Raw genomic sequence first — 26,236 nt, forward strand, 5'->3', positions numbered from 1 at the left:
CAAGCACGAAACTTAAAGAGATTGACGGAAGCGTACCACCAGAAGTGGATCGTGCGGATTAATTTGACCCTCAGCGGTGAATCCTCCGCGGTACGTTTTTTAAGGAGTTCACCAAACCCGCGGCGATTTAATTTTGGACTGGCTATCAGGTGGATGTCAAACAAGCAGAGTTTCGCTGCACCATGCCCAAGAGAGACGCCAGCGATGCAAGCTCCTTGGTAGATCCCGCGCTCGCCCGTCGAGACGAGAAGACGCCACTGGTTTTTCGCATCCTAGCATTGGTGATAGGAATCGCGTCCATCTGCCTTTTTGTTGCTATAGGGCTGCGAATGTGGCGTGTTAATGGGCCGATCACAATTTTTTGGCTGTTCAAGGGCACAAAGCTAGGGACGGCCTACGCGGAGGCCCAATACGGGTTGTTCCTGGTTAGCTTGAACGGGGGGTCCCCTGTACTTACCTGGTCGCGGCTGTCCACGGTTACGTGCACAACTGTCAGCCTTCTTCCACCTGCGGCCAACGGCATTGCTACGCCCCATTGTGGTGAGGACTGTATAGGATCTCTGCAGTCTCGGTGCGCAGCCTACCGTCAAATGTCCTCAATAGGAAACCTGATGCTTGTGGCCCTGGTCACAGCGGCATCTATTTCTCTGGTAGGTGCTGGTTGGCTCTGGATCTTTGGGGCCTCGAACCAGCTACCCGCCCTCAGTTGGACGATAAGTGGTGTCGGGCTCATGCTGGCTCTTGTTTACTACGCCTACATCAGCTTTGAACAGATGTCGACTATGGCCGTCCGAGGGTCCTTTGTGGTGCCTCCTCTGGGAGCTGCCTTCTGGCTGGCCTTCTCCTGTACAATAATCCTCATCATCGCTGGGGCGGGCCTGATCGTGTATAGCAAATGGCTGCAGTACCAGGAGTGGCAAGTACGCAAAAAGGCACTGATAGACGAGATTGCAGCAGAGCAGGGCTTCGACGCGTTCGACGCCCCCCCACCAGCACAGAGGGAGATTCCGCTGACTCCTGTGCGGCCAGGATCCCGGCCTCGAGGGGTAAGCGCCCGGCCTCCCCGGGGGCCGCCTGTGTACAGGGCACCATAACCGCCTAAATAAAATACATCATGACTGACGACCAACAATTGGGTCACCGGCAATTACTGCCGAAAGCAATTACTGCACTAAATGCGCGTCTTTCAGGAGATTACGGGCCAATGGGCGGATGTTTTGCTTGGATGGGATGTTCAGTGTATTGAGGCGGGCGCTATGGTGGACGGTGAACGCATCTTTAACGCTCTGAGAGCGAGTTGCACGTGCCGTGGATCATCTGAAATTCGTGGGGGCATTTTATGTGCCATGAAATGATTCGCGGCACCTGAAACACGCCGTAACGATTACCTAAAGGCAAAACATGAGTGGGAGGCGAAATTTACCGATGTTGAAGACTCCCAAACCCACAACCAGTCACCAAACACAGAGTCGCAAGTCTGTCGGCCGTTTTCGCGGCGATGACCATGCTGGAGGGGGATGCTGAGGCTACGCAGGCGATTCCGGAGTATCTGCCCTCATTACAAATCGAAATCATGCGCGGATCGGCATGTTTAGTCCATAGAAGAGTCGCTTCCAAGGCGATTTACCTCGGAGCATCTTGCAAAAGTTCATGGATTTCTCCAAGGGCCCGCCTCCCCAGCACTTGACCTGAGCACACACTCGTACAGCGGCCATGGTTTCCTCAAGTCTGAACAGGAGGCGCTGAAGAAACTCAGCAGCGCAGAACACATCATGGTCATGTCTTGAACTCCTGCCATGACTGCTTTATCGCTCCTGCCATGACTGCTTTATCGCTCCTGCCATGTACAACCTGCCCACATCTTTAGTCGTAGGCTCCACAGACCCGCGAGGCCGCGTAGCTGCGTTTAGCAACCGGGGAAAGGAGCTGGTAGGCATGTGGGCGCCAGGAGTTTACATCCCCACATTCACTGACCACGCGGAAGCCAGTCGGGCACCGCACCGATCGTTACCGCCGCAATCGGGTTCTCCATGGTGTACTACAGCGACATCGAACCTGAACTGCGTTGCAACTCTTAAGGGACAGCTCGATGCCAATTCCTTTCGGTGGAGCACTGTCTTCAGGGGGGTACCTCAATGTAGTGCGGTTTCTGGAGTATCTACAAGCTCGCAGCAGGAGAAGTGATGAGCTTCTCAACGCACTTAAAATTATTGGAAACGTTACACTTAAAATTACAAGACAAAAATCTGCATTCGATTTCACTCCGCGTTGGAGTCAAAAATCTGTATTCGATTTCACTCCGGTTTGAGTATGTGCGACGCCAGAACCAACAATGTTTGGTCGTCATGTTGCATGCCGCGGCGCGTCATGTCCGACACCTTGAGACCAATGTTAGCTAGAGGGGTGAAGGGATCGTGCACTATACGGCCCACCATCTCTGGGTTCGCGGTTCTGGGGGAGGCCTGGTCGTCCAGCATTCCATCCGACCCTATAATGATGACCCAGCAGTCGGTGTCCTGAACGGTAGTGGTCGTGATGTGTGGGTAGCCCAGAACGCCTCCGGGCATTGCAACTTTCATGCCCTGAAGGGCAGCAGGCAGTTTAAGACTCCAATCACCCAGGGCACGGGAGAGGTTCACCATTTCCCCTTTGTCGTTGGCGATGTAGACTGTGGGCCCTCGGTTGTACGTTGAGAACTGGTCATTCAGACGAGCTGTTTCGAGAACGTCGCCGGCGGAGTGTTTGGCCGTCATGACGGCCACCTTGTTTGGTGTCACGAGGTAGCAGGGCGAGTCACCTACGTTTGCAGTTGTCAGCGTAAGTGCGCCTGATATTGGGTGGACGTAGAGAAGCGCTAGGGTGCAGGTGGCCCCTCCGTGTCTGTCAGTCGTTTCCGAGTCCAACTGCAGGAACATCAGCCTGAGCTGCGTCGCAAGGTCACGGTCGAAGTCTTTGTCCATCGTGTACGTCTGAGACAGCACAAGTTGCAGCCGAGATATCAGTTGGGCCTGTATGTTCTGCACCACGTAATCCCAGGCGTTGTTCTCGATGACGTCGAAGGCGGGGTAATGGCCATCGACCACCACACCCATCAAGCACGACATCTTGTGCTGGTCGCCCGAGACGGCGAAGACATCCACCAAACTGCGGTCTTGTGTAGTTTGAGGCGTCTTGTGGAGGCCTGGTGAGGTGAACCGAGAGAATATGACTTTGGACATGACGTTGTACTTTGCGTTGAGGAAGTCGTCAGGCTGCAGAGAGAGGTTCATACCCTGAAATGGTAAGTAGCACACGCCAGCCCCCGTTTTCTTGAGCAACTTGGTGCGTTTGAGTAGAATAGGTTCCAGCACGGTCGCTGAACGCTGAGGATCGTCGTCAGATAACTTCTTCAAACACGCCTTCACCAGCCGCCGAACATCTCGATTGCGCTCTGGGAAGACCTTATGCGGTGGCATGGACATGTTGACCAATCGATCTGTGATAGCCTGGCTGGGTAGGCTGGGGTCCAAGTAGTTTCGGTACGCCTCTATCTCTGTTGGCACGGAGATGACAGCAGGTACGCTGGGACCAGCCGTCAGGGGGGTGACCGCATCGAACTTCTGGAGTTCGGGAAATTGATGCAGCGATGCGCACGCTTGCACGGCGTGAAGGAACCCCTGACGTCGCCGGCATCTTTTTGGATGCAGGAGCATAATGGCAAATATAACGCGTGCTCTATATTGTATGCCAGTTGAGGTGTTACACGGTATTTCAAATAGAGGGGTCACAGAGGCACTTCGTTCCCCAGCAGCACAGACTCCTTCAACCCGTCCTTCTGTACGATAATAGACCTAACCATGCCGCCACTTGACCCATCGTTCGAGATGGCACGGCTGACTAGTTGCTGGGCGAGAAGATGGGCCTCTGCAACGGTCATGGATTCGTTGTAGGACACTTCAATGAGGCCTGAAATGAATATGGACCCTGAGCCCCCAATTGCGTAGGGCGCTTCGAAGATCGCGCCTCCGACTGGTATGCTGTACACCTGATACCCCATCTCGTCATCAAACCCAGCCACGATAAGCCCCGCTGTCAACTGGTCCTTGTTCTGGTAGCACAGCAGCCTAAAGATACTCGCAACAGCCTTGACGGTGGGAGCCTTTCCGAGTTCCTGCGCATGCTGGGCAATGTACATCTTCACCATCGTGGTGAGGTACTGCGTATCAGCGGCGGAGCCGGATCTGCAGACGAAGATGCGGTCATGAACTGGTGAAATTTTGCGACTCGCCCGATTGACAATGTACCCTCCTGCGGACGTGCGGGTATCAGCTGCTAACACCACTCCGTCCACACACCGCAACGCGAGGATGGTTGTGCCCGTGCTCACAGGTTCGGATGACGGGTTCTCGGGCACACCGAGACACGCGTCCAGCGCAGACTCAACATGGCGCTTGCCGTGGCCTCCGTGAGTCACGGCGTGTTGATGAGGCAGCAGGTCCATGGACAATTCCCAAAATGCTGTTTAAATTCTGCTGAGGATCACAATGTTGCATCACCTCAGCAATATCAACGATACTACGCCTGCTCTCCACACCCCAGTGACATCTTCAATCAACGAATGTACGGAACGGCCACGCAGTATCGACTGTACTTTCTGCCTCGCGGGACATGTCCACTGTGGGTGTCATATGGAGCATAGACAGTCGGCGACCAAGGCTACAAGTGGGTATTTCCCAGCTGTGTCTGGTGCGAGCGTAGCAGTGGGGCGAGTCAGGGTGCGACACAGAGCTGTGCCTGCCATTCAATGGATCTCAGTCTATCCCGTGTGAGGAAGGCCTGGTTCCATTCTATGGGAGCGGGGTGTGTCCTCTGCACAAGGAAGCAGCGCCTATCAGCTGCTCCTCCAACGTTTTTTGTGAGGATTGTATAACGGATCCGTTCCCTTGCCGATGGTGCGTCCTTTCAGGAGAGGACGTTCTACAAACTCAACAAACCCACCACCCCGTGTACTCCAAGTTTATGGACGCTGTCGACGCCAGAAGCCGGCGCATCGGTAGTGTTGGGCTTTATTCACAGACGGCCTCTGAATCCAGCACGAGTGTCGTGGGCGGCTACTGCGTCTCATACCACTTGAACTCCGATGTTCCCACGTGCCCACTGGGCCAACCTCTGGCAGGCGTCTGCCCTAACGTATCGTTGGACCGTCCGAGTCAGGACTCTACGATCTCCAGCGGGATAATGCTGCTGGCTGCTGGTTTACCACTAGGTAGGGTTCAGGTTGGTTGCATAATTACAGTGGCGGTGTGCTTCACAACATTGCTGGCTGTGTGCTCAGGGTCTATTCAGAAGCGGAAGCGTGTCTAGGTCGGCCCTTAACGAGCACCATGAAAGCGCTTAGCTCTTCCCAGAACTTCTGCGGGTTGCGCTCCTCCACATCATTGTGTCCGCAGTTTTCAGGCCACCAAGAGTACACGTGCTGGTTTATCGCGCTGAGTTGCTTGCACATCGCCAAGGAGTGCGCCAAAGGAAGTACCGTGTCCAGGCGTCCATGGATAAACAGCACCGGCGTCCGGCGAATCTGCGTGTTGGTCGGAGGTACCACCCACCGATGCTAGCTTGTCGTGAGAGCTGAATACATCGCACAGGGGACTGCGCCGAAGTGCATTGTCGGCTTTCCACTTGTCCCTGATGAGCGACAATCCGCTTAGAAGGCTGGAGTGGAGAACTAGACCTCCGAGGCGGTCGTTTCCATTCGACACCAAATGCAATGCAGCCACAGTTCCTATGGACTGACTGTACACGACGATATTGGATGACATCACGTGCAAGTCCTTAGTCAAGTACTCATAGGCGTTCTGTGTATCGCGGTATAGAGATTCCTCCGAAGGCGACAACTTTTCATCATTCGGCCCGTAGCCGGTATAGTCGAACAGAAAGACGGCAGCGTGCAGATTTCTTGCCAGCTTAGCGGCAGTGGAGAACATGAACCCAATATCGATGGAATTGCCATGGCACACCAACAACACCAGCCCCAAAAGGTCACCTATCAGCACACCGTGCCCATAAGGCAGTTTGTACACCGTTACAGGCAGTTCTGGGCCTGGCGGACAGATCCCGACGCTGACCAAACTGTTACCAAGTTTATTTGGAACTCGGACTACCTCTGTGCCTCGGACCAGCAATAAGAAGCCATCCACTATTTTGTAACCGGCAGGTTGTGGAGGGTGGAATGCAATCCGACCTATCAAGTTCTTCTTCACATGCGGCAGCACAGAGATGCAACCCAATGCAACATCCAGCACATCACACACGCGGATACATCTCCAAGGAAACATCAACCAAATTTATGTGTGCACTCCGATAAAAACTAATACTCGATGGTTAAAATCCGTGCCTTAACTGGCGAACATGTGGAACTCCCAGCAAAGAGGCATCAGAGGCCATCGCTCACTGGATGGTCTCGCGCAAGCAAGGAACGCCGTGAATCGCTGAAGGAAAACCTACAGCGTGTAGGTCTCTATTCACGCCGGCGCAACCAAACCGTGTTGCCTGGAGCTCCTGACCCCGAGAAGCTCGTGGATACTCAGACTTACCATCCGCTGCCAAGCCTGCGCATGCCAGAGTGGGTTCGGACCTCCGAAGTGGGGCGCTCCGAAGCGCGGCGCTCTGTACGCCGACGGCACTCGGAGCCTGTCAGAGTAACGAGCTGCCCGCTGACGGAGGTCGATGTTGACAGGTCGCGTCCCATTCTTATCGGAACCTCAGGGCAGTTTTCGCCAGAAGGACTGGTGCTGCTGTGTCAGATGGAGGCGTTGGTGAAGGTACACAACCAAGGGCTACGCTCCTTGAGGCACTGCCAAGGAGACGCGCCACGTCGAGCCTGTATATCCTTCCGCCGCAGCCCCCAAACAGGAGCCAGCTGCACACATCTGATCATCCCTGAGACCATGTCCCGCCCTACCCGCACCGTTCTGGACGTGCTCGTGGCCGGAGAGCGCGTGGTGATCCCGTTGTGGGTGGGCCGATGTCTGGGACAGGGCCGCGTTCCTCCGGAACCAGAACACCTGCTGGAGTCGGCGTCCTTTCCTAGAGTGAGTGACCGAAAAACCCGCCCTTGGCCGTTGAGAGGTCTGCGAGTAGCGGTAGCAGGCGCCTACAGAGCTGAGAATCACAAAAGCGTGAGTCGTTTGTGCCTTCGACTCTGGGCGTCGGGGCTGGGCGCGCACCTGACTGACTCACTCGACTCAGCTACAATTCTGATTGTACCCCCGACGTCCACCAAACGTCTATGTCCCGAACTGCTGAAGCAGTCGGTGGCGGATGTGGTGACGCCTCAGTGGCTGATCGAAAGTATCCTGGCCTGGGGTCCAGTCACTACACCGCCTTACAGAGTGCCCTGGTATAGCAGAATGCTCAACGAGGTGCCTGGACCTCTGAGTCTGACCCAAGTCGACGGACTGACACAAATAGAATCAAGATCCTGGTAGAATATAATTGCTGTCATTTTCCCAGTCCTTAGTCTCTGACTTCTGGAGGTACTTGTTTTGGAGCGGGGCCAGTTCGGGATCCAATTCAAGTGCGCGCCTGGATCGCTTCGTTATGACAATTCTAACGATACGGTAAATTTGGCAGTATTTAAGTGGTGGTCGGCTGTTGGCGTCCATGATTAGGGAGATTTGGTCCATCCAAACGCATCAGCGAAAACATCTCACGACTTTGCTGGGTCCATCCGTCGTAACCGTATAGCAGATGGTGTTGAGGAGGAACTTTTGGTAGCGAGTGAGTGAGATAGATCGGCCTTTTTCAAAGGTTGGTTGAGGTCAGACCTGCCCACTGGTGATGCAGCCATTCGCGAGCATTAATCAGCATTAAGTCCTTTACGCTCAGCATGAGTGACAGTGAGTGGACTGCATTCGATCTACCAGTGAGAAGAAATGGGACGGATCACTCAGGGCACTCTCAACGAAGACCTCGAGCCGAGGTTCGAGCAACCAGAGGCGCAGGGAGCTGTAACACCCCCTATATCCAGCCTGAGCCCGAAGTCGTTGCCTTGCGGGCCTGGAACTCCTCCTTCCGAGTTTCTCTCAACGCTAAATAACACTGGTGTCCTGAGCCCGAATACGCTGCTTGGTGAGCCTGGAACTCCTCCTTCCGAGTTTCTCTCAACGCTAAATAACACTGGTGTTGGTGGGCTGATGCAAACGCTGCCTCCTCCTCGGTCGTGTGTGGACTCTGTAGACATGTGTTCCTCTTCCTATAGCCCCCATCCAAGCATGCAGATCGCTCAGCCGCTGTCGGTTCCTGGTACTCCTGGGTCTGTAAAGGAGTCAGTGAAGTCGGAGGTGGATTTAATGGGGCTTCAATCGTCGCCTTTCAGCTCAAGCCCTGCTGTTCCAAGGGCAAACAGCGCCAAGGATGTGTCCTTCGATTTTTTCCCGACGGTCCCTCTGAGTGCGGAGGCGCTGACGCCTGATGATATGGAGTTTCTCTCTCGATGTCCAGCAGTCACTCAAGCGACACAGAGACGCATGTATAGCGACTCCAGTTCCAGCTCCAGCGACCTGATCGGCTTCGGCGCGCAGAATAAAGCTGCCAAATCAGACGTGACGCCCCCCCTCTTGCGGACGGCCTGGGAGCCTGACGGCCGCCCCAAAACCAGCGTCCTCCCTCATCAACACCCTACTGTCAGCATTCTCGCTCAGCAATCTGCGCTCGCAACCCACTATCCTCGAGCGGTGGCTGAGCGCAGCATGCACTCGGCCATGGACATCTACGAACGCCAGGTGGGAGAGCACACAGGGGACCGGCCCCGAGCCCTCGTTGAGGATGCCGAGTTGCAGGACCACCAGAAATCACGGATCTTCGTGTTGCATGAACACGCGATTACGCCGATCACGTGGTACCAAGATACCATGGAGAAGCGGGAGATTCAAAGCATGATTCTCTGTGCATGCGACGCCATGGCTAATGAAGGAGTTCTGCTGCGCGAGGTGTTCGACATTTCGGACGACTCCAAACTCATCGCGGATCTGAAGGCGCATGGCGAGGCCGAGGTGGGTGGGCAGCTCCTCTATTACGGCGTGGAACATGAGGATCGCGTCTTCATAAAGAAACGGGTCTTCGCGTTTGAGGACTTCCACATGCTAGAGGACGGGCACACCTACCTGCTGGAGCGCGGCGCTCACCGGCCAGATCTAGCTGCGGTGGTAGGAGACCGCTGGCGCCGACTAACGGTGCCGGTCGAACCCTTATTGCACGCGGAGGCGCAAAGGGCAATAACGAGAATGCACCGAGGGTCCAACCTGCTGAAGCATACTCGATTCGGCTTCCCTCACCTGCGCCAGTTCCAGCTCTCAACGGACTGCCAGCGGCTTGTATGGTACTCCGGGAAAAAGAGGACGACAGCGTGTGTGCGGGTGCGCGACATTCACTCGGTACGAGTCAACAGCGACAGTCAGAAGCTTAAAAAGTACAAGATCGCCGTGCTTACCCACCTGAGTTTCGGCGTGGCGTACGGCAACCCGGAGCAGACATTAGACCTCACGGCAAAAGACGAGGACGAGTTCGACTACTGGGTGTGTGGGCTCAAGGCGTTGGTATTGGCCGCGAGGGGAGAGCTCGCCTCTAAGGTGGATCTATTGAACCACTCGTTGCGTTTCGCGAAGGCGATGGAGGCGGAAAACGCTGGAGTCGTGTTCGATCGGCTCCCTGCAGCACGAGAGCAACTTAAACTCGCGGACTGCGTAGATTTACCTCTCCACTCATTAGAAGACATCGACACGAAATGTAGCAGGCTGAAGCGGCTGCATCAGACTCTTGGCGCACAGGTACAGTGCGCTGTGCTGGTGCCTCCTGAGCCAAAGGAGACTGACGCTGGAGAGCTGCCTGAGGACTTTGCTTTTGCGGACGCAGATGCTGATTTCCATATGGAGGCACAACGTATGCGGGAGCTCGTATCCGTGGCTGGGGAAACCTTGGCTGACGCAGCCATGCATATATCCGAAGCCCGGTCTCTTCGAGAAGACCGAGTTCGAAGCAAGATCAAGGAGACGAGGCGCAGTCTGCAGAGGTCGGATCTGGGCCCTCTGAGCGAGCTATTCACTAGGGCCAGGGTACCGGCAGATGAGCCGGGCCACCTAGAGAAGACGAAGCTAAAGTTATCCAATCAGCTGCTCTGGCAGGCAGAGGTGGACCTTGAGAACGTGACTGATATGTTGTCAAGGCTTACATCGTGTCAGCGCGAGGGTGGCGTGATGGCCTCGCTTGCTTCGACTATCGAGACCTTCTGGCGATCTGAGAAGTCTGAGCCTCGAAAGAATGACCTGCCACCAGCCAATCGTTTCCTAAGGGCTCTGGCGTCGGTGGGTGAAGAATCGTGGAAGGATTGGAAAAGGCAGCGGCCCGCCCCGGCAGAGGCAGCCAAGCCCGTGAACCTCCTAGACTAGTCTTGCGTCTGTAGCCAATAGAAATCGTCATTACCGATGTCTCTGCTGCCAGGGAGCCTTGCACAGTTCAGGGACCGGTCGTACTGGGCAAACTTCTTTCGTACCCGTCGCGCTGCGTTCGAGTGGTACGGAGAACCACTCGAGGTTTTGCCGCTGTTTGAGCGTCTGGCCGCCAATGAGTCGATGCGTGATAGAGAAGTCCTTCATGTGGGCTGCGGCAACTCGATGCTCCCCACGGCACTTTTGAAGGCTGGCGTGGTGACGAAGATGACCAATATCGACTTCGATACGGACACGATCAGGCGTATGCAACGTGTTGAGCCCCGATTAGAGTGGCGGGAGGTAGACGTTCGAGGAGGTGGCCTCAGTTGTCTGAACAAAAAGTTTTCCACAGTGATCGATAAGGGATTTTTGGACGCCTTTCTGGCAGACGATGCGAAGGACACCACGCTGAGCATAGCACGGGAGTACTTTGACAGCCTGATACCCCTGCTGGAACCGCGATGCCGAGTGTTGATCATCTCGTTATGCCAAAGGTACATTGTGGAGGCGCTTCTGAAGGTTTTTTACTTGAGACCCGAGTTTTCACTGCGTGTGATACCTTTTTCGTTGACCAGTATGCAATCGGAATACCAACCAACAATGTTGGTTTTGGAACGAGATGGCTTGGTTACCGATTCGAAGCTCGGCTCCCTCCAGGTTGACCTGGCATTTGAGACGCTGGATGACTTGGACCTCTCACCTGGCAACATTCTCCAACTGCCCTCAGTTCTCAGCTCCGTCTCTATGGCTCGCACCGTCCGCGATCGGGTCAGACCAGTACAAGGAGGGGTCTCCCGTTGCGTCAGCCTCACGAACGGCATGGAAGTGGGCATATACGACTCCCAAGACTTCCACGAGGGAACAGCTGCCATCGTGGTCCCGCTTGGTAAGGAAGCTAGTTGGCTGTTTTCTCAGCCTGCGGGGAACGAAACGCTCTGCAAGCAGTTGGTGTGTGGACGGCTGCTGCTCCTTCGACTGACAGCTACGTTGGCTACCCAGCCAGCCGAGGAGGTAATGAAGTGGATCAATGCTGAGGTGGCTCCAGTTTTACGGTCATTCGCTCTTTCTGAAGGGAGCATCCCCGTGCTTGCCCTGGACGCTCAGTTGAACAAAAAGCTCCCTGTGGACCGTGTCTGCGAGGCAGGCTGGGCCATTGAAATCTACGACGTTCAAGAATCAGACATGCGACGACGACTAATGGTCTTCGAGAGCCATGACCAGGTTGCCCAAACGGAAATAGCGTTGGACTCGAATCTCCGGCCCTTAAAAAGACGACTGCTGTCCGAATATCTGCACGGCTTCGCGACCTGCCTCCGGCTTGTGCCGTCGACGGCCGAGATAGCCGTTTTGGGCCTTGGCGGCGCGGCCTTCCCTAACTTCGTTGCGACCGCGTGCCCGTACATGACCCTACGGGTGGTGGACATAGACGACCGGGTCGTTGATTTGTGCCATCGACATTTCTTCTTTGAGGAGGGCGAAAGATGCAGCGTGCACGTGCAGGACGCAGCTGAGTTTGTAGCTCTGTGGAAGTCTACGCTGGACGCGATTTTCGTCGACGTCAACAATGATGATCCCGCCTCCCCACTGGTGTGTCCAGCTCCGACCTTTCTCGAGCACGCATTTCTCCAGGACGCCAAGAGCAAGCTGACTCCGGACGGGCTCTTGGTGGTGAACATGGTCACTCAGGATGACAAGCTTCTACGGAAAGCAGTTCAGTCACTGAGGACTCTGTTCCAGCATGTATCACTAGCGAGGACGAGTGACGTGAACGTCGTGGTAGTGGCTTCGGAGGTGGTCAGATCGGACGCGCTTTGTGAAGCGTCCATGGCAGTGGAGGTTGAGGCCTGGGTCGAGGACGGCGAGGCTCTCGAGTTCAAATGTGGTTCAACAGTGCTTTGATAGCGACGTGGCGCTTCTATACTTGTGTGGCGTGGGTAGTAGGCCTGGCCGGCTCTTTTGCGAGAGATCGTCAAGGGAGAGGCCCTTACTGAGGCTTTCGGCTTTGCGGATTCCCAATCCGCTCTCTGATGGCGGAATAGCAAACTCTTCGTCCTGGAAGTGCACAGAGGCTCGAGAGGTGGAAGGTCGCAGAGATGTAAGGCTGCGCGCTGTGGCCGTCTGGAGCATCGAACAGAGGGAGAGCAATGACTTAGGCTCGGCGGTTTCAGCGTGCAGCAAGTCGTCCAGAAATGCTTGGTCAGCGCGGGTTAAATCCGGTCGTTCGGTCATCTGACTTGGCAAGGGACTGTTCTGGCTGGGCATCTGGCTCCGCAGCTGGGAATCCCAGATTGATGTCAAGGCCCTAGACTCCCAGTCCTCAGTGATTCGGTACGGCGAGATCCCATCAGGGAGGTGGCGCCCACAGCAGACCAACTCCCTACCAGTGGCCTCACGAATCCGCTGGCCAAAACAAGGCCAGCACAGCAGATGCCCGCAGGCGACGCTTTCGACCAACACAGTGTCCTTACACCCGAAAACACACGAGCACGTGGAGCCTTGAGGTATGAACTTCTGTACGGTACAGCGTGCGTTGGTAGGAAACCAGACCTGCCGGTCCAGTAAGAGCCCCACGACGTACTCACTCCGGTTGCACATGAGCCTGTGAAATCCGTCGGAGCTCTGGCCGAGAAAGTCCACGTGGTAGTGACGATTCATGATCGCGTATCTGCGGTCCATCACAATGAAAACATGGAGCACCGCTTGAAGCATAGCTTTCAGCATGGCAGTGGCATCTGTCAGCGGCAGCGACTCCAGGCAGGACCCGAACCTCTGAAGCTCATGTTTGAAATCCACTGCGAAGAATTGGAACCGCGCAACCGCGGCAGCGTCCTCGCCGGCCTCTAGGCACTCCTCCACCCTGTCGAGGGTGAAGAGCAGGCCTGGAGTCCGTAGCGGAGCCATGCGTAATTGGGTAATAGTGCGTTAATGTGAGTGAAGACGTTCAAGAGGTTCGCATTCGGAAACCCGAAATTGGATTCTAAAAGAGTTTAAGTCGGTTTGAGCTCTAATACTATTGGAAATGACTCTTGAAATCCTCATCAACCTTCTCCATATTCTCCTTCGTAAGCATAACACGCTGCACTTCCGTCTTCACTGATTCAAATCCCAGGTTAGCGTAAATTCTTCTGGCGGTTGGGTTTTCAACGGTGAGGTCAATACGCCCACACCTCAATCGCGCAGCCAGCACCACCATGAACTGGCACAACTTAGTTGCGGCGCCATTCCTTCGGAATTCCTCCCGAGTCACCACTCGCTCCAAACGCGCGTCATACGCTCTTCCCATGTGTGGCAAACGCAAAAGCTCTCCGAACGTGACGATCTGGCTGATGTCGTCTCTCACAACGACGTAAGGATGGTACCACGGGTTGGAGAATACCTCATTCAGCATGTCATCGTCGTGCATCGAAGGGCATCGACTCACCAGCGGAACCAGTTTCAACAACTCGGTGTAGTCATCCTTCGTTGCTGGGCGAATGGTGCATGGAGTTCCATTGCAGAATACTTTCACAACGGCCTGCTCTTCAGCTACAGGTGCGCAAATCAATGGGCAGCTAACGACCGAAACCATAATGGTGAATTCCTAATGCGTGACTCAAGGTTTGTGGGGCTCTGTGGGCCGCGACGGAAAAATACCCTATTTTACTCATGCTCGACTTTCGGCGGGCCGTAACCCGATTTGCAGGTGTCCTCGCGAGGAAGCCATGCGGATTTCTCACGACTGTGTCGATCCGAGTCTTCTCACGAGTGTATGGAGTGAATATGGAGGAAGCTGCTGAGCCTGATGTCGGGAGCTACAAAACGTTTCAGGATTTCTTTTGCCGAGATCTGAAGCCGGGAGCCAGGCCACTCTCAGATGCGGATTTAGTGTGCCCCGTGGATGGTTCATGCAGCCAGACGGGTATCATGGACGGCGATCTGCTCGTGCAGGCTAAGACACAGAGGTTCCGCCTGGATGACCTGCTGGGAGGCGACGCCGACGAGCTAGCTACAATATTAAGCTGCGGCACCTTCGCAACTTTGTACCTTCATCCGCGGGCCTACCACCGCGTACATATGCCTTGCGCTGGGCACCTGGAGAGCATGATATACGTGCCAGGAAAGTTCTACTCGGTGCGACCTTCCAAAGTCGAGAAAGTGTCCAACCTCTTCGCCGAAAACGAGCGAGTCGTATGCGTCTTCCGCTCTGACTGCGGATTCAAGTTCTGTATGGTCCTCGTCGGCGCCACGATCGTAGGGAGCGTGGAGACGACCTGGGCAGGAGTGTTGTCGCCGGCAGATGCCATCGTCAAAACGACATACGAGCCAGGTGAAGTGTACCTGGAAAAGGGCGATGAAGCCGCCCGGTTTCGAATGGGATCCACAGTGATACTAGTATTCGAGACAGGTTCGGTAGCGCTATCGCCGGCACTCTTACCAGGCGCATCCGTGTTGCTGAATTCGCCACTGGGGAGCTTCTGTAGAGCAGTGGCATAGTTCACATTTGTGTGTGACCCCACTATGGAACACAGATTGTATTTTCGGCCGCATGCACATTCAGGAATTGGCGCAGAATCCGTGGGTGAGAGTAGCTGCTCTTGGAAGTGTGCTTCTGTCGTTGGTGGCTTGCTACTGCCTCGGAAAGAACTATGGCAAGAAAACAGGATTGCAAGCGCGCAGACGGTCTGCAAAACAATGTGAAAAGCGCCGTGAACCTCAACCTAAGTCGGTCGTGGTCATCGTTCCGCCTGGCTGGATTGCCACAACCGCGAAGCCGGCACAAGAAGTGCCTTGAAACGTTCAAATCGTCGTTAAAACTCTCAAATGCTCGAAGAAGACGAACAAGCCGGCTGCGCCTACCGAGTGGCCCAGCAGCAGATGCACGCGCTGCATCCCGTACTGTCTACCCGCTTTGCGTTCACGTTCTTTCTTGCGATGGGGATCCTCTTCACGACTTTCGGAGGTGTTTTCGTACATTACTCTCTAGACATAACTGAATGTACCCATAGGTACCCTACATTCAACCGTGACCAAGCCACCAGCTGCACTGATCGAGACTGTTACATGTGAGAGAAGGAAGGGCGCTAAACAGCGACACGGTGGTGACGCTTGAGAAAGAGGACTGCGTAGGGCTTGCAGCTGACGGCTCGATTAAGGGCCCCGTCTTCCTGTACTACGCGATGACTAATTTCTTCCAAAACCACCGAAGATACGTGATGTCGCGTTCTACCTCCCAGCTCACGGGGTCAGTGGTGACTGACGTGTCGAAGCTGTCGGCGTGCAGCCCAATGATTACCGCCGCCGACGATCGAATTATGCACCCTTGTGGACTAATAGCATGGTCGGTGTTCAACGATACATTCACGGCTACGGATAGAGACGGAACTGCAATTCATCTCGACGAGTCTGGCGAGGCCATTAACTTCAACGTGGACTCGACGTTCTACAAGAATCCCAGCCCAGAAGAGGTGGCCAGCAACCAGGGCACGGTAGACTTCTGGATGAACCCGGTGGTGTTTCCAGGGCAGGTGGAGGATCCACATTTCATAAACTGGATGCGGCTTGCGCAGACGTCGTCCTTCAGAAAGCTTTACGCACGAATTGACGACCCCCCACCCTTGCCCTGGACTCTTAGAGTCAAGAACCGGTTTCCTCTGGTAGGAAAAGGGAGCAAGGCAGTGTTAATTTCCACGGCCAACTTTATGGGAGGCAGGAATATTTTTTTGGGGACACTGTATATTACGACTGGACTCGTCTGCTTCATTTTCGCAATCGTCTTCTGTGTCACGCTGCGAAAGAAACCGAGGTGAGTCTGTGGAAGCGGATCACACAGAATCTACGGAGATGTAAGGTTTATGCTCCAGTCAGAGTCCAAGAACAAGTGATTACCAACGAACGCCGATCGGTAGGAACGCAGCTGGTTTCCGGGCCAGCATTGGCAGCGGCTTTTGTGTCCTTTCATCGCTGCATCAAGAATGTTTTCGCCGCCTCACTTAAGAAGGACTTGCAGGGCATACTGCATTTTAGTGGAATCCCAATGGAACTGCATTGAGGATTGGTCAATCTCTAGATTTGGAATTTTGAAAGCGACACTCTCATACGGCTCCGCGGCGAAGATGACGTACTGGAAGTCTCCGTCGGGCGTGTCTATCTTCTGTTCCCAGGCAGACATAAACCGGTGGCGGGCCAGAGCACCAGACTGGAAAGAGTGACGAAAAAATGCGGAACGGTAACCTACGCTAATCTCAGGGAAATCAACCTCAAACAGCAGCCCTCTGCGGCCCGTCTCTGGACATCGTAACTTTGTTACCTTATACCCTGGTCGCCCTATCCGCACGCATGCCACGCCTTTTCTGACAACCGCCCGGGGAGCTGGCGATGCTGTTTGGAGTTCCATCTTCTCCTTAAGTAGCCGGCGATTTAGGTGGGTCTGGTGCTTTCTACCTTGCGTGTGGCTCAGGTAGTTCGCTTCGTTGGGATGCAGCGTGAGGCAGAGGCGGCACTCGATTTGACCCAGGTGGTTCTTCTTGATGTAGGGGTCTTTGGAGAGATCGATAGTCTCCATTGCGAGTCTCCGCATGCGCTCGCGCCTCTCCTGAGCCATGTCCTGCTCCGTAGCAGGTGCTCCGCTGCCATGCTTATGACCAACACGATTCTGGAAGTCCATATTCGAGATTTACATCCAACAACTCCTTATTGGATGCCTACATGCTGTGGTGGTACAAAATCATCAGAAACTTGGTGAAAACGCTATCAATATCATTAGAAACGAAAACCTTGCTGCGTTTGACGTGCATGTGTGCACTTCCGTCTTCTTCTGTCTTCGCCAAGCCCATCCCCCTCGCCACCCCCAGTAACGGTCTCAGGGGGCGGCCCCCTACCCTCAATGCTCGGCACGTGTGAGTTATGAGGGTGTTCGTGACTCAGATGTCACGGCGTGTGTCTGCACCGCGTTCGCCCTATTCTTGGTGACTGTTTGGGGCGCTTTGCTGTTCAGAGGTCAACCCATCACGTGGGAAAGGAGAGGGGGTCAGGATACCGCCACCCTTCACGACCGCGACATAGAAGCCGCGTCTCCAACCCTGCTGATGGACATCTCATGACCCCCAGTCCCACTCATTGAAGCTTGCATGTTAAGTTTTCCCCACAATGTCACTGAGTACTTCCACCGCCTTCTTCACACTGATGTCGTCCGCCCCTGTTGTTCGTGGCATCTGTATGATTCCCACATGCGGCTTGTACCCGCGACTGGCGGAGTACGTATGCCTGCACCACCCCTCTGGCATCGGAGGGACGTTCGTTGGATGTCGTGCAGGTGAGAAGGTCCGCTGGGCACGTTTACAGGGGCCCCAAAAGCGCTGAGGGGGAGGAGCCACGGATTCCGTATTGGCGACGCGCTGATTGTGCAGCCTGGTTTTGACCTGCAAGTTGCAGGTCAGCTCTGTGAGTCGCTTAGAGCTTAGGCCCCAGCCTGAAACATGCGAGTTCGTAGGCGGCTCGTCGCTGCATGTGTTTTCAGCGAAGCGGAGAAGCCCGGAAACGTGGTCGACTGAGGCAACTCGGTGTAGTTTGACCTCACGCCTAACTAGTGCCGTAGGAAGGCCGCACGCAGTCTCGAAATGCTCAGCGTCGATCGTCAGCATGGCTGGGTCAGGCTCCATATCCTACACTAGATATTCGCCCCTCAGGTTGAATCACATCCAGTCAAAAAGACGCATAATGTGGTGCCTAGCGTGCGGGTTGGCGGTACATGGGCTCGCTGCACTGATGGGCTCGCCCACCGATTCCGTGGGAGACAGTGTGGAGGTTTTCAGAGCTATGGCAGCTGACTGCTTGGAAACTTCGAGGTGCTTCGACAACTGTGGGAAGCACTTTACACCCGGCGCTGAAGGACTTCGGTCGTTGGCCAGGGTCGCGGGGTTTCCCAATCCCCACGATATACTCACGCCCTCCATGCTCTGTCGGCATCTCCCTCTCAACACTGCGTTCCTCGTAGCCACCAGCGGATCACTCCGCTCTGTGGGCGTGTTGGAGGGCTTCCAACTGGCGTTGGTATCCAGCCGATGGAGGCCCCCATCCAGTGAAAAGTTCGGAATCATCTTTTCCCAGTCTGAGGGTCGGATAAACCGCATAGTGGACGTCCAGCCCAGACCATGGGCACCGCGCGTTTTAAAGAGTCACGGCCTGTCTGGTGTTCTCGACGACGTGATGCTCCCAGTCTGGGCGGAACTTCAGACCGTCTCCCCATTTCTAGGCCGACTGGCGAATGCCACGGCCACTGAGAGGGTTTTGGGCGTCATGCGCGCGGATTCGGTGGACATTATCGACGTATTCACGCCAGTTGCGTGGTCGGTCTCGAGTTTGAACACTCTTCTAAAGAATGCACTAAAGTCGCCCGCACTCGACATGTGGGTCATTCTACCTCTGCTGGCCTCACTATGCTCGTTAATTGTTGCCTTACTAAAGGGGGCACCCGACGAAGCCGACCCCTACACCAATCGCACCTTATCCGGTCTATTAGACGCCCCAGTCGATTCGCCACGGAAACGGTTCAACACGGAGTGGCCATCGGCTCCGTGGTGGGCATTGGAGGACAGTACGAGCCCCCGCGAGGTGCACTCGTCCCCTTTCCAAAATGTAGCTGACTTTTGAATTATCACAACTGTCTGTATTCTGTATTCGTTTGTGTAATTAATTGAAATATATAAGGTGTGCTGATTAAAATATAAGGCGTGTTCTGCATTCGTTGGTGTAACTGATTTGAATTATCACAACTGTCTATATTCTGTATTCCTTTGTGTAATTAATTGAAAAATATAAGGTGTGTTGATTTAAATATAAGGTATGTTCTGCATTCGTTGGTGTAACTTTGAATTCAAATATATAAGGTCGTTTCTGCTAAGACGCCACCATTTTCACAATACTTCGGCGGTTTGAAATTAATTTGTGGCCCTATTTTGTACTGAGGATGGCAGCTTGCAGAGGCTTCTCAGGCGGACGGCTTCTATCCAGGTGCTTGGAAATCTGGAGAAGTTTCTCGCAGAGCTCTCGATTGGTTTCGTACACACATCTCAAGAGTTCCATCTCGACGTTGGACTTATCCACAAAGAGAGCGAATGAAACCGCCTGCGCGGTCATTAGTACAGCCGGGAACAGTCTGTAGAGTAGCTGCGCATGTTCGAAAGGCAGCCACGCGCCGAGAGGCGTGTATTGCACAAAAGACGCCGGTCCGTGGCCCTGTCGTAGCTGTAGGTCCATGGTAAACATACCCAGACACGCTAGTCCGGCAGCCTTTCGGGCCAGTCTGAACTGTGTCGGCGTGCAGAGCAGGTAGCCCAACACAAAGAGGAGGACGTTCATGGACGCTGAGTTCAAAATGGCCACGGGCGCGGTGCTATCAGTCAGGTCGACGGTCTCCAGGTAGTCGCCGTAGAGGCCGTAGGCCTTCCGGGTGGCCTTAGGGAGAAGAATGGCCTTCATGCGTTTGACTTCGTGTGAGGTGACACTCCTAACATTGATGTCGTCGTTTTCGGCTGCGTTCATGGCTCTCTCAAGGGCCTTCTCAATTTGGAAGGTGTTTGCCTCAGGTGTGACCCCCAGTTTTTCGAAGTAGTTTGGACTTCGCTGTACAAAGGCTCCCACAGCAAAGGCCGCGCAAACCCCCAACGCCACAAGCACTCGGAGGCGCTTCGCTGTCCCCCTCGGGGAGCAGGCCACGATAACTACGCACCAACCGACAAGTGTGTGGACGAGAATGTCAGGTGACATAATGATGATTTGGGAAAAGGCCTCAGGTAACTCGGCCAATTCGGTCCTTTGGCTGAGTCTGAGTTCGGGCTCGGATGAGTTCTGGCTCGGATGCTCGAGATGTGAGCATCTAAATTCTGATTATGTCGGATGAGGTATTGACGCGCCAATCCCTCCGCAGGGCATTGGGAACGGTGCTTCGAGTTCTACGTGACAAGGACGTCGAACGCAGTCAGGTAGCGAACGAGATTCGTCGCGCTCTGGACGAGAAAACGCAGCAGAGCATCGATCTCGAGCGTGAAAATGTGGCCCTGACCGCCAGACTAGATTGGCATCGCGAGTCGCTTCCGGACGGGATGACTTCCACCCTGGAGCGCAGCCTATCGGAGATGAAGGAGGGGTTTATGGCGTCTCTTGTCGAGGTGGAGGAGAAGCTAGTCCAAGCTAAGGCGCAGTGGTCCATCGTTTACGACAAGCTGCTCCGTCGAGTACGCGAGCTGGAGGACGAACGAATACTCGACAAGAAGACCGTGGCTCGTCTGGAGTCCGAAGTGGATGCCCGCAACTATGAGACGCAAGCACTACTTGACTGCCTACAAGAGTCTGCTGATGTGCACCTCAGTAAAACCCAGCGAAGCCGCATGCACGCTCTCCAGAGCAAAGTAAACGGGCTCAACGAACAGCTCAGCGAAACTAAGCAGTCGCATGTCGTGGACGCCGTATGGATCCGCGTGCTCGAAGAGGAACTGGCCCAGGCCCAGACCGAACTGGGCGACCTTCTCAAGAAGATTAAATACGTCGGGACAAAGGTCGAACAGAAGGACAACCTGGTGTCCATGTACCTAGAGGAAAACGAGCGTGATCTCGCGGAATGGCAAGAGCAGCAAGTAATGGAGGCCACGTGATATTACCCCACCACCGCTTGTGGCGATTTTATAATCCCTAAAATGCCGAGGATTCTCTTAACCGGTGGCTGTGGCTACATCGCAAGCCATACAGCGCTCGACCTGCTCTCACATGGCTACGACGTTACTGTCCTCGACAACCTCAGCAACTCCAGTGTGGTGGCGCTGGAGCGCGTGAAGGAGCTAAGCGGCAAAGACATTGAATTTGAAAAGGTAGATGTTCGTGATAGACAAGCGCTGTTCGCGCTTTTCCAGAGGACGAAGTTTGACGGAGTCGTCCATTTTGCGGCTTTGAAGGCGGTTGGCGAATCGGTTGCCAATCCCTTGACGTACTACGAGAACAACATGACAGGCGCTATCAATCTGCTGCAGGCGATGCAGGCGCACGGTGTGAAGACCTTCGTGTTTTCGAGTTCTGCGACGGTGTACCAGCCAAAGGAGACCCTCCTTAACGAGAACGATCCTCTAGGGGCCTCGAATCCGTATGGGCATACCAAGGTTTGGATAGAGCAAATGCTGCAGGATTTGTTCACGGCAGATAAGGAGTGGAGGATATCCATCTTGCGATATTTTAACCCTGTCGGCTGCCATCCCTCTGGACGCATTGGAGAGTCTCCGGACCAGCCTATGAACCTGCTTCCATACATCCAGCAGGTCGCTGTAGGCCGCAAGGACAGCCTCAAAGTTTTCGGGAACGATTGGCCAACCCGCGATGGCACTGGGGTGCGAGACTACATCCATGTCCAGGACCTCTCCGAAGGCCACGTTGTGTCTCTGAACGTACTCCGAAAGCAAACGGAAGGGTGCTGCCTGGTGCATAATCTGGGCAGCGGCGAGGGAGTATCAGTTATTGAGATGGCCGAGATATTTGAGAAGACCAGCGGTGTTAAGATTCCGTATGAAATCGTTGGTAGACGAGCGGGAGACTTGGCTACCGTAGTGGCTGATCCCTCGAAGGCGGAATCCGAGTGGGGTTGGAAGACCACCCACACCATCGAGGAGGCCTGCAGCTCCGCCTGGAAGTGGCAGTCTGAAAATCCTTACGGATATGAAGACAAGAAGAACTGATATTGAGCAGCTTTGACATTATAGGAGCTTTGTTTACCTTTTAACTAACTAGCAGCAACGAATGGTTCCGTAGATAGTTTCTCTAAACACTAGGCAAACAAATATAATAGACAACGGCAGTGATGTTGGGACCATCTCAGATCTAGAGTGTTCACTTTTTCTTGCCGTTCACTTTTTCTTGCCGTTCACTTTTTCTTGCCAGGTAACATCCGACCAACCGCTTCGAAGGTTAGGTGGAGCTTACTCATCGCTGACTTCTTGGACAGGCCGACCTCGAAACCGCCAACGTCATCTTCGGTTACTAAATAACGCGAGACGTAGCGCTCAAAGCTCAGAAGAGTCAACTAGAACGATGATGAGACGACAGGCTTACTAAACCAGATAAGTAGGCGCTTACAAACTCAGGATCCAAACCGATGTCGCGCAGACCCTTCTCTCGGACTTTTTTGGTGTCAGTCTCTCCCAACTTGCTTGAGAGCACCTTCCATTCGTTGAGGTGGTCGAACAGAAACGACCACATCGCCTCAAAAGCGTCAGGCGCCAGCGACTTCCAGGCGGGAACTCCGCGATACACCGTCTTTATCGCCGCTATCGGGTTGATCAGGAAGCTCTTGGCACTGACATCAATGTGAACCGGCGGCGATTCCTGACGGCGCGTGGAATACTCACTCAGCGCTGATGTCTGCTTGGCGGGAGGCCGACGCAGACTCTCAGCTTCCAGCCCGCTGAATGGACTGTCGTCAAGAAGCTGGGGCACATCTATACACAGCTTCGTCTTCTCGGCGTGGCGACACTCCAGGTAGACTTCGATGCTCTTCTCGAAGTGGGTAATGACGTAGGCGAGCATAGCCTCATGGTCATCGTCGGCATTGGATGTCAACAGGAGCTGTGTGCGTGTTTTTTTTTCCTCACCCCTGCCTCCTGCCTGAGCCTTTGAGCGTTGAAAAACATGCTCGGAATCTCCGCTGCTGGGTGTGAGTGCATATGCACGAAAACTGCGTTTGGCAGCGCAGACTTGTAGTGGTTAAGATAAACGATGTTGCAGCTTTTTACCCTAAAAACCCAGCGCCGTTCTGGAGTCAGGGTCTGCGTGGCGCGAATCGTGGTCAGATGGAATACGAGCCGGCGGTAAAGGTGGAAAAGGCGAGACAGGTCTTGGGAGGTTTGGTTCAGCAGCCATTTTTGGTAGGTTGGAACATAATACCGACTGTTGAGACCTAGTGATCGCCCGAAGATTTCGAAGATTGCCGAGTCGTCCATAGGTTTGGATCGCAACTCGTGCTCCTTGCAGTAGGCGTACCCTGATCGTAGGTTTAAATATTCCGCAGGTGTCCACCGTGGGTCCGACTTCTCGTCTACGACGTCGTAAACCTCGCCGTTAACACCGAATGGGCTCAGAAGTTCAGCTGCAAGAGATAAGCGGTTACTGAGAAAATGGCTCACCTGCCGTGGGCACTATGCACAGCCGATTGTCAATGCGGAGCAGCTCTTGCAGCATGGTACACGTGTCCTCGTTAAGTCCGCAGATGAACAGCGGGCTGTTCGCAACCTCCTCGATTTTGTCCTTGCGCCTCGTGTCGTCCTCTGAATACGTCCTGTCGCGAAGATGGCGCTCCCGTTTAAGGAAGTGGAGCAGCGTGATGGAGTGCGAGACTATGAGACGGTCGATGAAGATGGTGGCCTCCAACAGCGGGGCACCGTCAGTTCGTAACGCGTGGAAGAAGACCCTCCATCCTGCGCTGACGAACTGGAGAATCTCGTTCGAGGTGGAGTCCAGCTCTAGCGAGGGAAACCGGCGGAGCGCCTCGGCAACGCAGAGGTCCACGGTACACATTGAAAGAGAGCCACTGATCGCAAGGGTATCTACTCGCTGGCTGCACTTCCTCAGCAGGCTGGCCAGGCCTCGGTGGAAGACCCGCCGAGGACTCGGCCACGCACCGACGGCGCTGTTACGGATCGGACTTGTGGTTCCTGCCTCAGGGTCAGTGCGGTTGCCGCGGTGGGCTTCTTGCAACATGCGGCTCGTGAGCGTGATGTCCTTCTGGAGGCAATCGTTCAGGATCGTCCAGGTGTAGGTATTGTTGCCAGGTGGGAGGGACCACAGAGCAAAGTCCCTCAACTGTGAAAGAATTGTGTGCATCCCCGACAGCCGCGATTTCTGCACAGCATCCAAGAAGACCTCAAGGTTCACAGGTCGGAATTCTCCAAGGAACCCGAACTCTTTTGCCCAGGAAGACAAACTCGCGGCATCGACACACAGAGTTCCAGTCTCTATGTTTTCCACCGACGGCAGGACGTGGTAAGCGTTGTACTGGCGCTGGCTCCGGGGCAATAAGGAAAGCCGAGCGATTCGCGTTGCTACAGCGTCCGCCGCCAACAGCGGCAGAGGGCACAGACCTCTCTCGTCCACAGGAAAGATGCCCAGCCCACAGGCTGCGAGCAGCAGAGTAGAGAATATCGATCTGAGGTCCACGGCCGCGGCACATGTGAGGAAAACAGGAGGCACACGGTAAACCACTACTGCCAGACCACAGCGGCGCGAGTACGAGAAAACCTCCTCCGCGGCGATTTTCGACCAGGCGTGGCCGGCAACAGTGCTGCTAGCCACCGGGAATTGCGATTCCAGGTCCCTTACGGAGACCTTGCACCCCTTCTCGGGAATCCGCTGTATGTCGGAGGATGGATCTATTGGCGTTCCGTAGCGCCCGTAGGTCAGCACGGGTTCCCAGACGTCCAAGGAGGACACAACGTGGAGAGGTTTCGGACGACTGGGAAAAAAATAGAAGAAAAATAATGGAAGAAAAATAATAGAAGAAAAACTAAGAAAAATACGAAAAGTTTTAACAGCAAAGGCTTACGTGGTAATACAGAGCCTTAACACATGCTGCAATGCGATTAGATTGGAAGCCCGAGGGCTGCCAGAATAGAGCTCTAATTCGCGCTTGTTTGGCCCAGATCCTCCGAAGTGATAGACGACATCGGCAGACTCAGCCAGATGACGGAAATCCGTCATCGACAGACCCATCAACGGCTTCTCAAAGTCGCCCTTCATCGCTTTGATCTGATTTTGAAAGGAGGGGTGCCAAAGGTTGGATTCTTGCAGTCCGACAATCACCCTTTGCAGCGCGGACTCCTTCGAGTTGGCACGGACCAGGCAGACGAACGTAGTACTAGGCGCGATGTGCAGCAGCGATGCCAGCACCAGTGATCCAATGAATCCCGTTGCGCCGGTGAAGAAAGCCACACGAGGCTGGCTTCCTGCGTATTCCTCCTTCCGCAGTACCGGGCTGTCAGCGAAAGGCAGCAGTCGGCGAAGGGCGAACACGTCTTGCACAGGGTGAGCGTCCGAGTAGACAGACTCGCGACAATTGCGGAGGGTCGGTCGCTCCCACTCCCCCTGTTGCTTCATGGTCGAGAACCAGCCGTCGTCAGGCGACGGATGAACCTGCGGTCTCGAGGCAGCCAGTGCCGAAGTGACGTGGAGCTTAGTGCTGCTCTCTGAGGAAATAGCATGCGGAATGCTGCCTAACTCGAAGTCAATGCCGGCTGAGGTCTGATGCATCACAGTTGTCAGGGTCTGCTCCTGGAGATCACCGAAACCCTCTCGCATGTTGTTGGCTTGTTCAAGCTGGGAGAAGGGAGTAATTTCTTCTGATTCGGAGTGGTCTGGCCGACCAAGATCCTCATCCAGTTGACCCACGGCCTCCTCTCCGCTGTCGTTTGGAAGGTCAGAAGGATTATTATACACCTGATCCACTATCGTGTCGTCGTCGGGAAGGTCAAGAGAAGCGTCATTCACCTGCTCCACTATCGTGTCGTCGTTGGGAAGGTCAAGAGCACCGTCATCCACCGTATCCACTATCGTGTCGTCACCCATCTCGTGACTAACTGCTGGAGGGCCGAGAGGCTGCCCGACCTTGTCAGGTGCTTCCTCACAGACCCCGTCGTCAGTGATGCAGTTCTCATCACTTTTTTGATCAGTAGCATCCATCAATCAAAACCCCTAATAACCAGAAGTGAATTTTTGTCAAGTCAAGCGCTCCAGGCGCGGTACTCAGTCTTATCTGCTGACAA

The 26,236-nt window shown here is 54.6% G+C and overlaps 18 protein-coding genes across 25 annotated transcripts; 10 read left to right on the plus strand and 8 right to left on the minus strand.

Moving 5' to 3' along the window:
* Positions 1-182: 182 nt before the first annotated feature.
* Positions 183-1,094, plus strand: KVP18_002459 (uncharacterized protein; the record flags this gene model as incomplete). The annotated part of the gene is made up of 1 exon (XM_067953345.1): positions 183-1,094. The coding sequence occupies one exon, from the start codon at positions 183-185 to the stop codon at positions 1,092-1,094; it is 912 nt and encodes a 303-aa protein (XP_067811063.1).
* Positions 1,095-2,294: 1,200 nt separating this feature from the next.
* KVP18_002448 (uncharacterized protein) lies at positions 2,295-3,692 on the minus strand (the record flags this gene model as incomplete). The annotated part of the gene is made up of 1 exon (XM_067953328.1): positions 2,295-3,692. The coding sequence occupies one exon, from the start codon at positions 3,690-3,692 to the stop codon at positions 2,295-2,297; it is 1,398 nt and encodes a 465-aa protein (XP_067811046.1).
* Positions 3,693-3,763: 71 nt separating this feature from the next.
* On the minus strand, positions 3,764-4,480 carry KVP18_002456 (uncharacterized protein; the record flags this gene model as incomplete). Its single annotated transcript, XM_067953341.1, has 1 exon — positions 3,764-4,480. One exon carries the CDS (start codon positions 4,478-4,480, stop codon positions 3,764-3,766), a length of 717 nt encoding a protein of 238 aa, XP_067811059.1.
* A 518-nt stretch (positions 4,481-4,998) lies between these two features.
* On the plus strand, positions 4,999-5,343 carry KVP18_002452 (uncharacterized protein; the record flags this gene model as incomplete). Its single annotated transcript, XM_067953333.1, has 2 exons — positions 4,999-5,245; positions 5,276-5,343. 2 exons carry the CDS (start codon positions 4,999-5,001, stop codon positions 5,341-5,343), a joined length of 315 nt encoding a protein of 104 aa, XP_067811051.1.
* Positions 5,318-6,314, minus strand: KVP18_002450 (uncharacterized protein; the record flags this gene model as incomplete). Of its 2 annotated transcripts, XM_067953331.1 has the most annotated exons (2): positions 5,318-5,557; positions 5,586-6,314. In XM_067953331.1, the coding sequence occupies 2 exons, from the start codon at positions 6,312-6,314 to the stop codon at positions 5,318-5,320; spliced, it is 969 nt and encodes a 322-aa protein (XP_067811049.1). The 2 variants fall into 2 exon arrangements, with proteins under 2 accessions (XP_067811049.1, XP_067811048.1); XM_067953330.1 differs by having other exon boundaries at positions 5,433-6,314.
* A 42-nt stretch (positions 6,315-6,356) lies between these two features.
* KVP18_002461 (uncharacterized protein) lies at positions 6,357-7,466 on the plus strand (the record flags this gene model as incomplete). The annotated part of the gene is made up of 1 exon (XM_067953348.1): positions 6,357-7,466. The coding sequence occupies one exon, from the start codon at positions 6,357-6,359 to the stop codon at positions 7,464-7,466; it is 1,110 nt and encodes a 369-aa protein (XP_067811066.1).
* Positions 7,467-7,867: 401 nt separating this feature from the next.
* On the plus strand, positions 7,868-10,424 carry KVP18_002458 (uncharacterized protein; the record flags this gene model as incomplete). Of its 2 annotated transcripts, XM_067953344.1 has the most annotated exons (2): positions 7,868-7,903; positions 7,932-10,424. In XM_067953344.1, the coding sequence occupies 2 exons, from the start codon at positions 7,868-7,870 to the stop codon at positions 10,422-10,424; spliced, it is 2,529 nt and encodes an 842-aa protein (XP_067811062.1). The 2 variants fall into 2 exon arrangements, with proteins under 2 accessions (XP_067811062.1, XP_067811061.1); XM_067953343.1 differs by lacking the exon at positions 7,868-7,903 and having other exon boundaries at positions 7,914-10,424.
* Positions 10,425-10,460: 36 nt separating this feature from the next.
* On the plus strand, positions 10,461-12,365 carry KVP18_002451 (uncharacterized protein; the record flags this gene model as incomplete). Its single annotated transcript, XM_067953332.1, has 1 exon — positions 10,461-12,365. The coding sequence occupies one exon, from the start codon at positions 10,461-10,463 to the stop codon at positions 12,363-12,365; it is 1,905 nt and encodes a 634-aa protein (XP_067811050.1).
* Positions 12,366-13,476: 1,111 nt separating this feature from the next.
* KVP18_002453 (uncharacterized protein) lies at positions 13,477-14,034 on the minus strand (the record flags this gene model as incomplete). The annotated part of the gene is made up of 1 exon (XM_067953334.1): positions 13,477-14,034. The coding sequence occupies one exon, from the start codon at positions 14,032-14,034 to the stop codon at positions 13,477-13,479; it is 558 nt and encodes a 185-aa protein (XP_067811052.1).
* A 77-nt stretch (positions 14,035-14,111) lies between these two features.
* Positions 14,112-14,939, plus strand: KVP18_002449 (uncharacterized protein; the record flags this gene model as incomplete). The annotated part of the gene is made up of 1 exon (XM_067953329.1): positions 14,112-14,939. The coding sequence occupies one exon, from the start codon at positions 14,112-14,114 to the stop codon at positions 14,937-14,939; it is 828 nt and encodes a 275-aa protein (XP_067811047.1).
* Positions 14,940-15,266: 327 nt separating this feature from the next.
* KVP18_002455 (uncharacterized protein) lies at positions 15,267-16,252 on the plus strand (the record flags this gene model as incomplete). 3 transcript variants are annotated; one of them, XM_067953339.1, is made up of 2 exons in its annotated part: positions 15,267-15,508; positions 15,535-16,252. In XM_067953339.1, the coding sequence occupies 2 exons, from the start codon at positions 15,267-15,269 to the stop codon at positions 16,250-16,252; spliced, it is 960 nt and encodes a 319-aa protein (XP_067811057.1). The 3 variants fall into 3 exon arrangements, with proteins under 3 accessions (XP_067811057.1, XP_067811058.1, XP_067811056.1); XM_067953340.1 differs by lacking the exon at positions 15,535-16,252 and having other exon boundaries at positions 15,267-15,512; XM_067953338.1 differs by lacking the exon at positions 15,267-15,508 and having other exon boundaries at positions 15,659-16,252.
* A 75-nt stretch (positions 16,253-16,327) lies between these two features.
* KVP18_002460 (uncharacterized protein) lies at positions 16,328-17,109 on the minus strand (the record flags this gene model as incomplete). 2 transcript variants are annotated; one of them, XM_067953346.1, is made up of 3 exons in its annotated part: positions 16,328-16,406; positions 16,436-16,641; positions 16,681-17,109. In XM_067953346.1, the coding sequence occupies 3 exons, from the start codon at positions 17,107-17,109 to the stop codon at positions 16,328-16,330; spliced, it is 714 nt and encodes a 237-aa protein (XP_067811064.1). The 2 variants fall into 2 exon arrangements, with proteins under 2 accessions (XP_067811064.1, XP_067811065.1); XM_067953347.1 differs by lacking the exon at positions 16,328-16,406 and having other exon boundaries at positions 16,432-17,109.
* Positions 17,110-17,575: 466 nt separating this feature from the next.
* On the minus strand, positions 17,576-18,103 carry KVP18_002457 (uncharacterized protein; the record flags this gene model as incomplete). The annotated part of the gene is made up of 1 exon (XM_067953342.1): positions 17,576-18,103. One exon carries the CDS (start codon positions 18,101-18,103, stop codon positions 17,576-17,578), a length of 528 nt encoding a protein of 175 aa, XP_067811060.1.
* Positions 18,104-18,161: 58 nt separating this feature from the next.
* Positions 18,162-19,094, plus strand: KVP18_002464 (uncharacterized protein; the record flags this gene model as incomplete). The annotated part of the gene is made up of 1 exon (XM_067953351.1): positions 18,162-19,094. The coding sequence occupies one exon, from the start codon at positions 18,162-18,164 to the stop codon at positions 19,092-19,094; it is 933 nt and encodes a 310-aa protein (XP_067811069.1).
* Positions 19,095-19,394: 300 nt separating this feature from the next.
* On the minus strand, positions 19,395-20,210 carry KVP18_002447 (uncharacterized protein; the record flags this gene model as incomplete). The annotated part of the gene is made up of 1 exon (XM_067953327.1): positions 19,395-20,210. The coding sequence occupies one exon, from the start codon at positions 20,208-20,210 to the stop codon at positions 19,395-19,397; it is 816 nt and encodes a 271-aa protein (XP_067811045.1).
* A 122-nt stretch (positions 20,211-20,332) lies between these two features.
* Positions 20,333-21,094, plus strand: KVP18_002462 (uncharacterized protein; the record flags this gene model as incomplete). The annotated part of the gene is made up of 1 exon (XM_067953349.1): positions 20,333-21,094. One exon carries the CDS (start codon positions 20,333-20,335, stop codon positions 21,092-21,094), a length of 762 nt encoding a protein of 253 aa, XP_067811067.1.
* Positions 21,095-21,136: 42 nt separating this feature from the next.
* On the plus strand, positions 21,137-22,162 carry KVP18_002463 (uncharacterized protein; the record flags this gene model as incomplete). Its single annotated transcript, XM_067953350.1, has 1 exon — positions 21,137-22,162. The coding sequence occupies one exon, from the start codon at positions 21,137-21,139 to the stop codon at positions 22,160-22,162; it is 1,026 nt and encodes a 341-aa protein (XP_067811068.1).
* Positions 22,163-22,347: 185 nt separating this feature from the next.
* Positions 22,348-26,153, minus strand: KVP18_002454 (uncharacterized protein; the record flags this gene model as incomplete). Of its 3 annotated transcripts, XM_067953335.1 has the most annotated exons (5): positions 22,348-22,506; positions 22,536-23,048; positions 23,075-23,568; positions 23,606-24,930; positions 25,021-26,153. In XM_067953335.1, 5 exons carry the CDS (start codon positions 26,151-26,153, stop codon positions 22,348-22,350), a joined length of 3,624 nt encoding a protein of 1,207 aa, XP_067811053.1. The 3 variants fall into 3 exon arrangements, with proteins under 3 accessions (XP_067811053.1, XP_067811055.1, XP_067811054.1); XM_067953336.1 differs by lacking the exons at positions 22,348-22,506; positions 22,536-23,048; positions 23,075-23,568 and having other exon boundaries at positions 23,586-24,930; XM_067953337.1 differs by lacking the exons at positions 23,075-23,568; positions 23,606-24,930; positions 25,021-26,153 and having other exon boundaries at positions 22,503-23,009.
* Between the last annotated feature and the right edge of the window lie 83 nt (positions 26,154-26,236).

Source organism: the organism of the source record quoted next (assembly GCF_019968955.1).
Source record: "MAG: Porospora cf. gigantea A chromosome Unknown PgA_NODE_246_length_26236_cov_365.779, whole genome shotgun sequence".
NCBI lineage: Eukaryota > Apicomplexa > Conoidasida > Eugregarinorida > Porosporidae > Porospora > Porospora cf. gigantea A.